The sequence below is a fragment of the Colobus angolensis genome, unplaced genomic scaffold (genome assembly GCF_000951035.1).
Source record: "Colobus angolensis palliatus isolate OR3802 unplaced genomic scaffold, Cang.pa_1.0 Scaffold280, whole genome shotgun sequence".
NCBI classification, from domain to species: Eukaryota; Metazoa; Chordata; class Mammalia; order Primates; family Cercopithecidae; genus Colobus; species Colobus angolensis.
This window is the reverse complement of record NW_012116044.1, coordinates 3,364,838-3,381,469: the sequence shown is the minus strand read 5'-3', so window position 1 is coordinate 3,381,469 and position 16,632 is coordinate 3,364,838. Positions and strand designations below refer to the sequence as shown.

General features: G+C 33.7%; 1 protein-coding gene across 2 annotated transcripts in view; it reads left to right on the top strand.

The window, feature by feature from the left end:
• ANKRD50 (ankyrin repeat domain 50) overlaps nucleotides 1–16,406 on the top strand; it is a 46,043-nt gene extending 29,637 nt beyond the window's left edge. For both annotated transcript variants that reach the window (XM_011948632.1, XM_011948633.1), the window contains 3 exons: nucleotides 1,286–1,515; nucleotides 7,941–11,491; nucleotides 12,952–16,406. In XM_011948632.1, coding sequence (XP_011804022.1) covers nucleotides 1,286–1,515; nucleotides 7,941–11,488 — 3,778 coding nt within the window. In that variant the 3' untranslated portion in view covers nucleotides 11,489–11,491; nucleotides 12,952–16,406. The remainder of the gene's footprint in view (nucleotides 1–1,285; nucleotides 1,516–7,940; nucleotides 11,492–12,951) is intronic.
• The last annotated feature ends 226 nt before the right edge of the window (nucleotides 16,407–16,632 follow it).

The following is a 16,632-nucleotide window of genomic DNA, read 5'->3' as shown; positions in this document are numbered from 1 at the left end:
GCTAAAGAGAAATTTAAAAAAAGACATTAAATAATTAAATATAAAATTGAAAATTTGATAGTGGAGTGGAAAAGAACTGTATTTGACATTATGAAAGCATGTAATAGGGATTTGACCTCGAGAAGGTTACTCTCAAAATTGAAGATAAACTATATGAAGAGAGACAGGAAGTGCATGCCAGGCAGAGGAAACTGCACATGAAAAGGCCCACGTGTAATCGTGTCTCATGAAGTCATTGAAAGAAGGCTAGTCTGGCTGGAATAACATTTGAAGTGACCCTGGCTGCAGTAGAAACTCACAAGAGGGGAGCTGTTGGAGGCATGTAGATTCTTAGGGTAGCCCAGGTAACAGAGATGAAGAATTGAGGTAGTTTGGCCTACAGTGATGATGATACTGGATATTTGAGATTTTTTTAAAAAGAAATACTGATTCTTGCATGGTGATAAATTAGATATTGGTGGCTATTACATTGAAAGACTAAGAAAACAGTTTTAGAAAACATTATTTGTAAGTTTCTGGTGTGCATAACTGGAAGGATTATTTCCTCTTCACTGTTGTATCTGCTCAGCACCTTGTTGACCCCACAGCACACATCAAGTAAATATTTGTTGAAAATGAATGAGCATTGTTGTATTTATGAAAAAGTTATATTCGACTGCAAAAGTTACATGCATAGGAAATGCATTAATTAATGGAATAAAGCATAATACTTTGTCATTTAATTTGCAATTTGAAAATACGTCAAATGGGATCTAGAATATAGTTCATCTTTGTAGTCTTTTAAAATAAAACTTGTGAAAGATGACCTTGTATAAACTGCAGTAATTTTGTGAGAAAAATGGTGATAAAATACTTCTAAATTCTACAGAACTCTTGATATTTTTCTTTCTATTAAGATGATCCCCAGAGTTTGTTTTGTTTTCCACTCTGCAGCACATTTTAGCTTTGTCATAAGGAAATCAGACTTTTTATCACTGACTCAAAAGAATCAGAAAGGAAATTTTGAAATATAGTTTTCTTCAGTTCTGAATGCCTTTGTTAATTATGCTGAATTACACACCCGCACACACACACACACACACACTATTGTTCAAAATGCTGTAATTGGAAATACAAACTGTTTGGGACCAGTATTGTACTTAAAGTAAGGAAATGAAACTTGTATAATTTTTTTTCTAATACCTTATTTTATTCTTAAATAATTTATAATTAATACTCCTATGGTTGAATAATAAATCTTATAGCCACTTAACATTCAAAATGCTGATGTGTATGTGTTTTACAGGTGTGTTCTACTCCCTCTACTGGGAATGAAGCCTCCCCAGCAAAGCCTATACCTGCTTGTTGATTCTGTTGATGAAGGGTGTAACATTACTGAAGGTGAACAAACGTCTACCAGCTTATCTGGGACTGTTGCAGAACTTTTAGCTGGTCACCATGAGTTCTTTCCACCATGGCTATTGCTTCTCTGTTCTGCCCGAAAGCAGAGTAAGGCTGTTACTAAAATGTTTACTGGTAAGCATAATTACGTACTGCCATTCTCAAATGCTTTTCATCAATGCACTAGTTTCTTAGAGGGAAAGGTATGCAGTTGAAGATCTGCATGTTGCATTTGCTCCTTCTATCAGCTATTCTCAACTGTGCCTTTTGAAATTTATATAAAAAAGCTTTAGCATGTTTTTTTTTTTTTTTTTTTTTTTGAGACGGAGTCTCGCTCTGTCGCCCGGGCTAGAGTGCAGTGGCCGGATCTCAGCTCACTGCAAGCTCCGCCTCCCAGGTTTACGCCATTCTCCTGCCTCAGCCTCCCGAGTAGCTGGGACTACAGGCGCCCACCACCTCGCCCGGCTAGTTTTTTGTATTTTTTAGTAGAGACGGGGTTTCGTCGTGTTAGCCAGGATGGTCTCGATCTCCTGACCTCGTGATCCGCCCGTCTCGGCCTCCCAAAGTGCTGGGATTACAGGCTTGAGCCACCGCGCCCGGCCTAGCATGTTTTTAAGATCATTTAAACATTACCTTTTTTTCAAGATTCTTTTCCTAAGTTCTTTAGTAAAGGTTAGGAGTATCTCATGCCATTATTTGCTGCTATACATCTTGGGGCTGCATTTATTATGCTGTTGTATCATGATCAATTTAAACCTTTTTCTGATGTTTCAGATTACAGTCTATATAATATATAAAAGTACAATATCAGAGTTTCTTTTTTTTTTTTTTTCTTTTCTCTTACTTTTTTTTACTTTTCTTTATCTACTACCATAATAAAGTTGTGGTTACTCCTATTAGATTATGTAACACACTCCTCTTTGTCTTGTGGGAAAAAAAGGAGTGTAAAACAAGGACCTATCACAGGATATATAGTGTAATTGGAGAGACATTAATTAAGTTAATGGTTAATTAGTCATATAACTTTTGAGTAGTTCTATACATTTTACAGTATGTTGAAATCTTACTAGTTTGTTAAAATAATTTTCTGTAAGCTGCTTTATTTCTTCTTTCAGGTTGTCCCTCTTCAATTCCCTTGCTACTAATGGCAGCACTTTTGGTTTTCACATATGACATTCTTTTTTGTTGTTATTGATAAAAATGTAGTTGGTAAAAGTTTAGTAATTTAAATGACAATAGCTAACACTTATATAGCACTTAGTATGTCAGGCGTAGGTAAAGTAGAAGCCCCTTTTGGCCTGTGTCACCATTCTTTTCTTTTCCTCATTAGAGAAAACCAGTATTTTAACTTATTTTATATGCTTTCAGCTGATATTTTATATTATGTATGTTGATAGTTTACATAAATGAAACACTGCATACACCACCTTAGCTTTTACCACTCACTAGCCATGTGACTTTACACAATTTATATTCTCTGTGCCTCTGTTTTGTTATCTATGAAATGAGGATTATAATATTACTTTTCTTATAGGATTTTTGTAAGGTTAATTGACAAATTACATATGAAACACTTAGGACAATGCCTAATACATAGTAAGTGCTTCAGAAATATATCGTTGCTATTATTCTTATTTCTCTTTTTTTTAGCAAACATTATTTTTGAGTTATATTCATTACAAATCAGTTTCATTGGTTTTAATTGGTAGATAGTACTCCTTCCCATCAATAAACCTTCTATTATTTTTCCATTATCCTTTTCATGGACATTTACATCATTTTCAGTTTTTTGCTGTTACAGAAATGCTTCATGAACATACTTGTTCATATATTGTTGTGCACATGTACTGAAAGTTTATGTTATAAATATAGACTTGTAATTGCTGGATTATAGAGTATGTATATTTTGAACTCCAGTTAATTTTCTTTTTTTTTTGAGATCTTAATTATTTAAAATGTTGGGCTGTATATAAACATGACCACCTCTCTGTTCATGGTAGATGTGGAATTTTGAGGTAAAAATATAAGGATATTGCTAAAGGTGTTAATACATATTGTTAAATTGCCTTCCAAAAGGATGTATATCATTATATTCCTACCTGAAAGTGTTGAGTGGTTTCTTTTTACTTGCACCAGTATTGAATTATGTCTTTTTAAAATTTGTCAATGTGATATGTGAAAAATATGCTATCATTTTTATTTGTACTTCTTGTTTACTGTTGAACCCTTTCTCCCTTATGCCTGTTTCATCAATTTGCCTTTTTTCCATGAAATTCTGCTCTCTGACCTTTATGTTTTTATTGAGAAGTCAAAGTTATTTTCTTACTGATTTTCAGGACTTTTATTTGATATTTTTTCAATTCTTTGCATCTGTTTTCTTCATCTTTTTAAAATTGTAATGATTATTTTGAAGTATATTATATGCAAACTAATGTATTGTCCTTTACTATTCCGTATTCTTACTTTACCTTTAATGATTTTGCCCATATAGAATTTTTTTTACTAAAAGATATAAAATAAAGCTCTAACTTAAATAATTTGTAAAATCATAAATTTTCTCCGCAATTTATTGACTTCCTTTACAATTACTTGGTGATATTTTTTTCGTCATACATTAAGTTTGGGTGTGTGTATGTATAGATATGTCTGTGTGCTGTTACTGTATTTCTAAACTATTCATCTACTCTTCTAAACTATCTGTGAGCATTATTTTGCAAATAAAATATTGGCTTAATTTTTGTAATTTTCTTGTACAATTACTTCCCAGCCCTCTTTGCCATCAATATTATTATTTTAAATTATGTATTTTTACCTGCATTCCTCTAGGTTATAATATCATATTTTAAACTATAACTGTCAGTGATATAAGCCAAAAAAATTAAGATTTTGATAAAATTGCAATTTAAATAAGAAATAATTTGCTGTTTAAAATATGCTTTCTTTCTACTCATAAACATAGCATATCTGTGCATTTATTCAAGTTTCTCCTTAGATTTTCCAGTTTTCCTTCTGTGTGTCCTACACATATCTTTCTGGTTTTTGCTTATGCTTTAAGTTGAAATGTATGAGTTTCAAGTTGTATGCTTTTGAAATTATCATCATAGCCAGTAACATTAAGATCTTTACTGTGTCTAAATTGGCTTCACCTACTCATATCTGAGGATTAAGCCTTTGGAAAGAGAGTTTTTATAACATTTCTGATGTATTCACCATACTGATCATTAGCATTTTCATTAATGGCTTCAGATTAATCTAATGAAAATCACTTTGGCACTAAGCAGAATTTTGACTGCAACTAGGATATTATCATAGGCTGATAGTTGTTAGGCCTTGTTATGGGACTTAAAGAAATAGCAGCCTATTTCAAAACATTTTGTGCACAAGAAATTAACCTTCCAAGATTTTTTAAAGATTATTTATGTATTTATTTTATCTGATTATAAAAGTAATACAGAGTCCATTTAGAACATATTTTAAATGACAACATACACAAATATTACACCAGAGGTAAAATAATAATTAAACACTCTTAACACGTTGTGTTAAATTCTGTATATGTTTCCCTTCCTAGCTGAGATCATGCTATATGTCAGTTTGATTTTCTGCTTTTTAAATTTAACATTGACAAACCTTTCAGTGTCACCATATTGTCTTTTTAATGACTATTTAATGCCTACATATGTTATTTGTATATTAATATGCTGGCATTTGCTTAAATTTCTTGTTATATTTTTAGATTTTATTTTCATATTGCCGATCCTCACAGGTTCTTCATGATAATAAGTAATTTCAGTAAGCATCAATTTATAAATATTGGCACAGGCCTTCTTTTTCACTCTGTTTTCACCAGTACTACATAATGCCATACCCTGACAAATAATTGAAGCAAGAATAGAAAATAATAGAAATGTTTCAAGTAAGAATAGAAAAGTTCAAGTAAGAATAGAATAGAAAAATACTTCTATTCAAGTAAGAATAGAAAAGCAATAGGGACGTAGGTGGTCCATCATTTCAGTAAGTCATGTTTTTATTCCCCTAGAAGATTTGATTATTTTTCAACCCTATCTTATGTTTAAAAGTGCTTTGATAGCAATATATTGTGTGTGTTCATAATAGGAGGATTAAATGTGTATTAATCAGAAGTTATAATTTTAAAAAGTAATTGTTTTCAGTACCTTAACTCAAGATATTTAAGTTGTTGATTAATAGGTATTATTAATTCTGTTTTAATGAACAGATAACTATTATTGATAATGAACATAATAATTTCTTCTGTCTAAATTCCATATTATTAAGTATTTAGATTAGGGGGAGATTTATTCTCTAAATTATAAATTGTTTGTTTTCTTTATGAAATTCTATACTTTCTTATAGAATTAATCCTATGTCCCTACTCCCTCCTCTATTCCCCTATCAAACACTTGAGTTTTCTTTCACAGCTTTCTATTCTTGTTCCTGTCTTAATGAAAAGAGCAAACTTGAAGTCAAACAAAACAATCAAAATTCTGATTGATCACTTTCCAGCTGTGTTACTGTGAGCAATTTATTTAGCCTTTCTGAGCTTTAGGTTTCTCATTTTTTTAAATAGAAATATTTATCTCACAGGCTTAACAGACAAGGAAGTTTATATAATGAGTACTTAAAGTGCTGCATTAGAAATAGTTGACTCTCAACAAAGGTTACTCTCTTTTATTCTTTTCTGTAGAACCATTCCTGTTACTGTGGAGTTTCCATCTTAATAATCTCAAGTTCCAATCATGACATCTTAGTTAATTAGGTTTAAATTTTAGATATTAATTCATAATGTGTTATATGATCTTTCATGTAAATAAGTAATGTAATATAAAGTATTACATTAAAATAATGTAAAGTATTACATAACTTCAGAAACTTTAAAACACTATATAATGTAAGATAGTATTATTTCTTAAGTAACTTATTTTATTAGCAATGTACTAGGTATTTCCCTTATCTAACTTAAATTTTTAAGTGAATTGATAAAGCCAAAAACAAATGGACACACAGAAAAAGATTTGGAGGCAAATTCTCACATCATTGGTAAATGTAGATTGCTGTAAATTTCTAGGTATGTTTTAAACCCTCCTTTGGTGAGGAGTGACTTTTTCATAATTGAAATGTATCTTTTGAAGTTATTTCTGTTAAGGATTTAATAATTGTGTGTGTATACATATATATGTAAAATTAGATTCTATTTTTATATAGATTTAGGGCTATATAAATCTATATACAAAGGGCTGTATTAGGACAACTTTGTTATTCATATTTCATTCTTGGTAGGTTGTTTTTTTCAGTAACTGTCCATTTTATCTACATACTTAAAGCTTAGTATTACAAAATTGAATTCATCAGCTTTTTCTCCAGACCTATTATTTGTCCTTCAGTGGTCTGTTTTTCACTCCTGTTGGCAGAACCACAAGTTAATGTCAGCTTCAACTCCTCCTTCTCTCTTTAATTCTCCACATTCACCAAACACTATATAATCTAGCTCTGATTAAAAATTCCCAAGTCCATCATGTTATTTTTGCTGCTGCTGCTACAACTGCTGCCACCACCATGGGTGTTCAGGCTCATAGTGATTTTCATCTAGAGTTTATAACCGCCTCTTTAAAAAAGGTTTTTCCTTTAGTCTTGACTTGCTTCAGTTCTTCTTTAGATGTTTGAATATTCCTTCAAAATGCAAATCTGGTCATGTTAGAGACTTGGTAAGTTCATTCACTCGGCAGTTTTTTGTTCTGTAAGATGAATACACAATTATCTAATAAATTCATATCTGTACATCATGATGTCATCTCCCTTTAGACAGTGAAATTATGGCTTCCTTTGAAGAATTTAAAATGAGTTTAAAATAGCTATAGCTAGCATATTTTTAGGTTGGTTTACATTTTTTTATTTATTTTACAGTGCTGAAGTTTTTTTACCATAATTTGGCCAAAAAGTTGGATCTTAATTGGTTCAAGCTATTTATTGATGGTCTGAGATTTAGTTATTTCAATTTGATAAAATGTACAGTAATGTAGTTTAAAGACAATAACTGGATATTCTAATTGGATGTAAATATTCAGTTACATAATTAAGGCTAGTGTACATTCAAGTGTATAGGTGAAAATATAAATTATTTATATGGAAAAGATTTCATAAAAAGAAACCTCACTTGTTACATCTCCTGCAACTTTTTTTCCTAATCACTTGGGAGTTCAGATAATGTTAACTGGATACTTTTATGGTTATGTAAGACTGTCTGCTTCTTAATTAGTATCTATTACAATGGAGTTGAGGGAGGCACCAAGCTACTAAAGGAATAAGTAGTTTGATTTGTAGGTAGGAAAATGAAATTTTTCTGCCATCAGTGTGCTTTTACAGAAAGAAAAGAAAACAGATTTACATACTAATAGGTATTAATTGATCTTATTAGTATTAATTTATTAATTGATTTATTTGTTTGTTAGTTTATTATATGTTGAAGACATTATCTTTGAAGATATGGTAACTTCTTTAATCGTTTTCAACTGATGACATCTACTTTTTTATCTCTTCTTTAGGTTTTCGAAAAATAAGTTTAGATGACCTTCGGAAGGCATATATTGTCAAGGATGTTCAGCAGTACATTCTTCATCGTTTAGATCAAGAAGAAGCTTTGCGACAACACCTCACAAAAGAAACTGCAGAGATGTTAAATCAACTGCACATTAAAAGCAGCGGATGCTTTCTTTACCTGGAACGAGTTTTAGATGGAGTTGTAGAAAATTTTATTATGTTAAGAGAAATTCGTGACATCCCAGGAACTCTAAACGGCTTATATCTCTGGCTATGCCAAAGACTTTTTGTAAGAAAACAATTTGCAAAGGTTCAGCCTATTTTGAATGTGATTCTTGCAGCCTGCCGACCTTTGACCATAACGGAATTATATCATGCAGTATGGACCAAAAACATGTCGTTAACTTTGGAAGATTTTCAACGCAAGTTAGATGTCCTCTCCAAACTTCTTGTTGATGGACTAGGAAATACAAAAATACTGTTTCACTATAGTTTTGCAGAGTGGCTTCTTGATGTGAAACACTGTACTCAGAAGTATTTATGTAATGCAGCAGAAGGACACAGAATGTTGGCCATGAGTTATACCTGTCAAGCCAAGAATTTAACACCATTGGAAGCACAAGAATTTGCCTTGCACTTAATTAACTCAAACTTACAATTAGAGACAGCGGAGTTAGCTCTGTGGATGATATGGAACGGTACACCTGTTAGAGATTCCCTTTCTACTTTAATACCCAAGGAACAAGAAGTACTGCAGCTGTTGGTTAAAGCTGGGGCTCATGTCAACAGTGAAGACGATCGCACATCATGCATAGTTCGACAAGCCTTAGAAAGAGAGGATTCCATTCGGACATTATTAGATAATGGAGCTTCAGTAAATCAGTGTGATTCAAATGGGAGAACATTATTGGCTAATGCTGCATATAGTGGGAGTCTTGATGTAGTCAATTTACTTGTCTCTAGGGGAGCAAATTTAGAGATAGAAGATGCTCATGGACATACACCACTCACCCTAGCGGCTAGACAAGGACATACTAAGGTGGTTAATTGTTTGATTGGATGTGGAGCAAATATTAATCATACTGATCAAGATGGTTGGACAGCATTAAGATCTGCTGCTTGGGGTGGCCATACCGAGGTAGTTTCTGCACTACTTTATGCTGGCGTAAAAGTGGATTGTGCAGATGCTGATAGCCGAACAGCTTTGAGAGCAGCAGCATGGGGAGGACATGAGGATATTGTACTGAATTTGCTACAACATGGTGCTGAAGTGAACAAAGCTGATAATGAAGGTAGAACTGCTTTGATAGCAGCAGCATACATGGGACATAGGGAGATTGTGGAACACCTCCTGGACCATGGAGCAGAAGTAAATCATGAGGACGTTGATGGCAGGACTGCACTCTCTGTAGCTGCACTTTGCGTGCCTGCAAGTAAAGGACACGCATCAGTTGTTAGCCTTTTAATCGATCGAGGTGCTGAAGTAGATCATTGTGATAAAGATGGCATGACTCCACTGCTGGTAGCTGCCTATGAAGGACATGTTGATGTGGTTGACTTACTTCTAGAAGGGGGAGCAGATGTAGATCACACAGATAACAATGGTCGTACACCCCTCTTAGCAGCAGCTTCTATGGGTCATGCATCAGTTGTAAATACACTTTTGTTTTGGGGTGCAGCTGTGGATAGTATTGATAGTGAAGGTAGGACAGTCCTCAGTATAGCTTCAGCACAAGGAAATGTTGAGGTGGTACGTACTCTACTGGATAGAGGGTTAGATGAAAATCACAGAGATGATGCTGGATGGACACCTTTGCACATGGCAGCTTTCGAAGGGCACAGATTAATATGTGAAGCACTTATTGAACAAGGTGCTAGAACAAATGAGATTGACAATGATGGACGAATCCCTTTCATATTAGCTTCACAAGAGGGTCATTATGATTGTGTTCAAATATTATTGGAAAACAAATCTAACATTGATCAAAGAGGTTATGATGGAAGAAACGCACTGCGAGTTGCTGCGTTAGAAGGGCACAGGGACATTGTTGAATTGCTTTTTAGCCATGGAGCTGATGTTAACTGCAAAGATGCTGATGGTAGGCCCACACTTTATATCTTGGCCTTAGAAAATCAACTTACAATGGCCGAATATTTTTTAGAAAATGGTGCAAATGTAGAAGCAAGTGATGCTGAAGGAAGGACAGCACTTCATGTCTCTTGTTGGCAAGGCCATATGGAAATGGTGCAGGTTCTGATAGCATACCATGCTGATGTCAATGCTGCAGACAACGAAAAGCGCTCTGCTTTGCAGTCTGCAGCCTGGCAGGGCCATGTAAAAGTGGTTCAGCTACTAATTGAGCATGGTGCTATAGTTGACCACACATGTAACCAAGGTGCAACTGCACTCTGTATTGCAGCCCAGGAAGGGCACATTGATGTTGTGCAGGTCTTATTAGAGCATGGTGCTGATCCAAACCATGCTGATCAATTTGGACGCACTGCTATGCGTGTTGCAGCCAAAAATGGACATTCTCAAATAATTAAATTATTAGAAAAATACGGTGCATCTAGTTTGAATGGCTGTTCCCCATCACCTGTTCACACAATGGAACAAAAACCTCTACAGTCAGTGTCTTCAAAAATGCAGTCATTAACAATTAAATCAAATAGCTCTGGTAGTACTGGTGGAGGGGATATGCAGCCTTCGTTACGTGGTTTACCTAATGGGCCAGCTCATGCATTTAGCTCTCCTTCAGAATCCCCAGATTCTACAGTTGACCGGCAGAAGTCATCACTGTCAAATAATTCCCTAAAAAGCTCAAAAAATTCATCTTTGAGAACTACTTCATCTACAGCAACAGCTCAAACAGTGCCAATTGATAGCTTTCATAACTTGTCATTTACAGAACAAATTCAGCAGCATTCATTGCCACGCAGTAGAAGTCGACAGTCAATTGTTTCCCCATCTTCCACAACACAGTCCTTAGGACAGAGTCATAATTCACCAAGTAGTGAATTTGAGTGGAGTCAAGTAAAGCCCAGTTTGAAGTCAACTAAAGCAAATAAAGGGGGGAAATCAGAAAATTCTGCCAAGTCTGGATCAGCTGGAAAAAAAGCGAAACAAAGTAATTCTTCACAGCCAAAGGTTTTAGAATATGAAATGACTCAGTTTGATAAAAGAGGACCTATAGCCAAATCCGGGACTGCTGCACCACCTAAACAAATGCCAGCAGAATCTCAGTGCAAAATTACGATACCGTCAGCTCAGCAGGAAATTGGTCGATCTCAACAGCAGTTTCTTATTCACCAACAAAGTGGGGAACAGAAGAAGAGAAATGGAATAATGACAAATCCAAATTACCATCTTCAGAGCAACCAGGTTTTTCTTGGTAGGGTTTCAGTCCCACGAACAATGCAAGATAGAGGGCATCAGGAAGTGTTGGAGGGATACCCTTCCTCAGAGACAGAATTAAGCCTTAAACAAGCTCTGAAGCTTCAGATTGAAGGTTCTGACCCTAGCTTCAACTATAAAAAGGAAACACCATTATAGAAGGTAATATTTTGTCAACATAAAGAGTAAAAAACAAAAGTATAGTTCCCTCTATTTGGAATGCTCTTTTCCCTGATCACAAGGCCAATTCCCTCAGTTAATCTCTACTCAGATGTCATCTGGGCCAGACCTTCCTCATCACCCCTTTACATCAGAATTCTCCTGCCTCTAGCAGTCCTTTCCCCGTTTCCTGCATTATGTTATCCAAAGCACTTACTATTTAAAATACTTGAGATGTTTTGTTCATTATTTTTCTCCTCTGTACTAAAAATACAACATGTGTGAGGTTAGGGATTTTTATCTGTTCACTACCGTATTTCATGTACTTGGAATAGTACTTGGACCTATGGTAGTTTCCCAGTAAAAATTTGTTGAATAAGTGAACAAACGAATGAATGAATGAATATACTACTTATGGATCCCAGATTAAGAATTCTTTCCTATTCAGTTATTTCCTCCTTTTGAAAGAATTTTGATGGTGGCAGAGGGAGGGGCTGTTTCAAACTCATCTTTTTGGTTTGAGTACAACAATGTCTGTAGCACTTAGTAGATAGTAAATATTAATTTCATTCCTTTTCACCCGAAAGAAGTAAAAAACTTAGAAGGTATTTTTTATGATCTCTTGAGAATCTTCCAAGTAATGTTTTCACACATAAGGCATAGATGTGAAGAATGGTAAATGGATGTTTTTGCAGTATTGGCATTTAAGGCACTTTATACCTAGATAAAATCATCATATTTATTAAATAAAAATATTTATTTCTCCTCCCCGTGACAAAGGATGCTTCGTTAATAATACAGGGGACATTAGTAGAAAAATAGATATGAAAGTTTTATACTTTAGATGCTTTTTCAGAAGCACATTTCCTACGTTGGAGATAAATCTGAAGATTTTATTAGGGATCTTTCCTAGGTTACACTGTAGCTATATTTATCCCACTTTGCTTAATGATTTTTCTTCCTCTAACAAAATTGTAGTCTTTTGTTTTTGCTGCTTCTGTCTTTGTAAATATATTTTAGGGATATAATAGGTGAAATACTATTAAAGATAAATTCCCCATATCTTCTAATAATAAACAGCCTTCAGTGTGAATCTAGGGATGATGAATCAAATGTCATTCAAAAATAATTTGAATAAAGTAGTTAATTCAGTCCCCAAATGCATTTCGTTTTTAAAATAATTAGTTCTGATGGTGCATGGTTTCAACTTTCATGATATCTGTTTTAAAGGCAAAGTATAAATACATATTAAAAATGAAACACCAGAATTAAGGTAAACATTTTGTGGAATTTAAAAAGTGCCTTATAAGTTAAATAATAGTTAAGTCTGCTGTGTGCTTTGCGTGGTAAATATATAGATAAAGATAAGTAGAGGTAAATGTATTATATAAAGTTTTAAAATGATATGTAGCTCTATAATACAATGTAGAAATTAATTTTTTTTTTTTTAACTTTTGCATTAGTTTCCTATTCTGTGAAACAGAAGACATTGTGATGGAGTGGTTCTTCAGCTACTGGATGAAAACATATGCCTGTTGATTTGCTGGAAAAAAAAAAAAAAAGAAGAATGTGATCTCTGCAGTACAGTTACCTTAATTACTGTAATGTGCCTAAATAGTAAGGCTGCCTTCTCAATGTAACCCTCTGTGCTTAAAAAATTTCATTTTGTGTGCTTTGTATTCACTACACAGGAATAAGCACTTTTTAAAAATGCAGATACATACTGCAGTTCCCTGATAAAAGCTGAAAAGAAAAATTGAGTATTTTAAGTTAAGATTTGATTTAAAAATGTGCATGTGCCATGATCAAATATATATGAAAAGGCAGTGTTCCTTGTATTTATTTATTTTTCTTTTTGTGGCAAAAGAAACTTAAACATACTGTTTTAGTCACATTGTATTGTAGTGTATGGCCTGTTTCTTGTATCTTTAAAAATGTTACTCAATAAAACAAATCTTGCAACTGTTCTATGTTCACTACACCTTCAGCATTGGATAAAAATCAGTTTCTATATAAATATCACATTGAAATGAAAAAATGATTTCTTGGCAGATTAAAAAAATATTTTGTAGTAGTTTAGGGAGCTGCTTTAAGTAGTTTAAATCTGGATTTTCCCAGTAGAATTCTTCTCATCTCTGGCTAAACATGTCAGAACAACCAACCAACCAGTCTGTAGGCAGAACAAAGTCCTATTTCATCCACTGGGATACAATTTCACCTTCCATTCACTTTGTCATTCCACCTCTAAGAAGACAGACTATCATTCCTGAGGCATGAAAATTCTCAGGGACAAAGCCATGCCTCAGTCGCATGTGTGTGCAGAGAGAAATGCACCTGACTATCTAAGGGTAGATTTTTGATCCCTGAATAATTCATTGACTAAACTGACCTCTTCCTCCTGGCTAAATAAATTAATTTTGCTGGCTTCTCTCTCAGCTGTTTCTATTTTGTAAATTGCTGCATGACCAAAATAGCCCCACTCAAAATCAATTGGATTAATTTTAATGGTTTGGTTGGATGAATGAATATTCTTGATGAATATAAAATGTGCTGTCCTTCACAGATGATACTGCTCACCTGTCAATCATAGCACGTGTACTTTTTATTGTGACTTAATAGTGATGGATTTGCACTTTTCTATCCTCATACTCTTTCCTGTTTTCTTCTTTGTACGTTTGCATGCAGGAGGGCTGGATGCCAGGGTTAAGAGAGAAATTCATGACAAGGAAGGTAAAATAGGTTCAAATGAGCATGTGACCCACAGCCTTAGTCTCCTTACTCTTAAATCAGTGGAGCTATAGCTTAGATGGGTCATTTATATGTCTGGAAAAGTTGTCACAACAGTTCAGAAGCCAAGGTTGTGAATTTGATCTTAGAATGGGCCTGTTAATCTTACAGAACCCAGAAATTCTGTTCTTTTCATGTACTGTTGATAAGGAGGAATGAGGAAAGAGAATTTGGAGATTCAGCACAAAACCATTGCTATTTCTAGAACAAAATCTTTAGAATATGTCCTAGTAACAAAGGTCAGTAATGTCATCTTCATATATGAAGGACACATGTGATACATTGTTCGTGGAAATAGAAATGTGTAATTATGATAAATGTTTCACTTGAATCTTATTGTAAGGCTTTTCTCGCTTTTATTTTTTAAAGTCGGCAAAACTCATTTTGTCGTCTGTGAGTCATAGTGAGGACTACGAGATAAGTTGATAAGTTCAATTGATATTAAGGTGACATGGCAATATTAATAACTCAAATGTGAATGTTTCAAGTATTGAATTCTTGTCCCTATGGGACATTTATTAAATACACTTAATGGGACTCTTGCAAAATAGCCTTAAAAGTGTTAATGAGTCTATTAATAAATATGAACACATACTATTATTAGAACCAACTTTACTCATAAATACAGTACATTTACATTACTATAGAGGATGAAGCTCTAATTTCTATTACATGTATTTTTCTTTAGAAAGAGAACCCTGAAAGCTGCCAGTTTTTCTATTAACTTTGAATTATTGAAATTGTATTTATTTAATTTTATTGTTTTTACAAAATTGCACCTTGTGTCCAAAGGGCAAAGATATGACATTGCATAAGGGATTTATGTTTTTCAAAGAGCTAAATGTTTTCATATCCATACTATATACACTTGAAGCAGTTGGTAGGAAGAGAACCTATTGGAAAAATACGATTTTCAAAAGTAAGTATTCCTCGGGATGTTTTTTATATAAATTATGTTTTAGAATAGAACATAAATGACTTTGAGTTAGGATAAGGATGATAGGATGGGTGCTGGAGATGCCCTGCTTTGCTTATTTGTTTCTGTGGGGGATTTAATACTATAAATGAAAATGGCTTCTGCTCTATTAAAAAGTAAAAATTGTCCTCCAAATATAAAACTCCTTAATAGATATTTTTGAAATTAAAATCTTTAAATTTTATAAATCAGCTGTTGTCACTACACAACTATGATGGCATGTGCTTATAACATTTTTATAATATTCCGTCTGTGTCTGTTCCCTAAATATCATGAGTTTATAATAAGGAAAGTGATAAAAATACAGTAATGAAATAAAAATCTGAATGTTTCTAAGAAAGGTTTTGGAAGGAAAAATGACCTGAAATCAGTGTGTACTGCGAAGTACAGTGAATATTTTTTGTTCTTTGTCTTCACCCTCACCCCCGCTGGAATTCTCACTAAAAAATAGTTTGATACTTAAAAAACAGAAGTAAATACTTTTCTCAATATTGTTTGGCTATGCAAGTATTTGTTTTGCTTAATGTCCTCCATTGACACTTCTCAGCAAATGTAGTTGCAAACAAATGCTTTCTTTTTATTTTTCCTTTGGTTTGGGGTATGTAAATAGCCTAAAGTGTACATTGAATTTCACATTGTAAAAGTTTTATTTTATCCCTTGTATATTACTCAAAAAATCCCTATGTATATGAAAGTGCATAATAAATATATTTGCTTTACAGAGAAAATCTTGTTTTAATTTTGTCCTTGAACCAGTAGAACATGCATGATATGCATAGAGTATAAACAACTGTTGTTTTAAGTTATTATCTTAAATACATCCTGAGCAAATGAATTTGGAAACATTTTGCAAAGAAGAAAAGGAAATATAACACTGTCCAAAGGAAGGTAGAAAAACAAAAAGATCTAGTGTTTGTCTTCCTAAGCCTTTTTAAGGACTTAATGTTCTTTCCCCCTGCCCCCTACAACTGATTATATACTACATCACACCATGTCAGGTTTTGTGCCTCTGAGAATTGCAGTAGTCCAATAAATTTTGTACATGTGTGTGCTCCTTGATCATCAGAATATTATGGCCATCTTATGGTGGATATTTTGGGAGTTTGTTGCAAACATGCTCGTTCATTTTCTAAATAAAATTTGTGTGTTTCTTCACTCAGTAAACTTGAGTCACTTCTTCATGACCTCTTTCCCCTACCAGAACACAGCATACACACACTGTATGTATGCACACACACAAATGACTCTGAATCTGTGGGTTCCACCTCCCTGGATGCAACCAATCTCAGATAAAATATTCGGAAAAAAAAAATTCTAAAGTTCTGAAAAACGAATTTGCTGTGTGCTAAATACTACCTTGAGTCCACCTGAATGAAGTGAT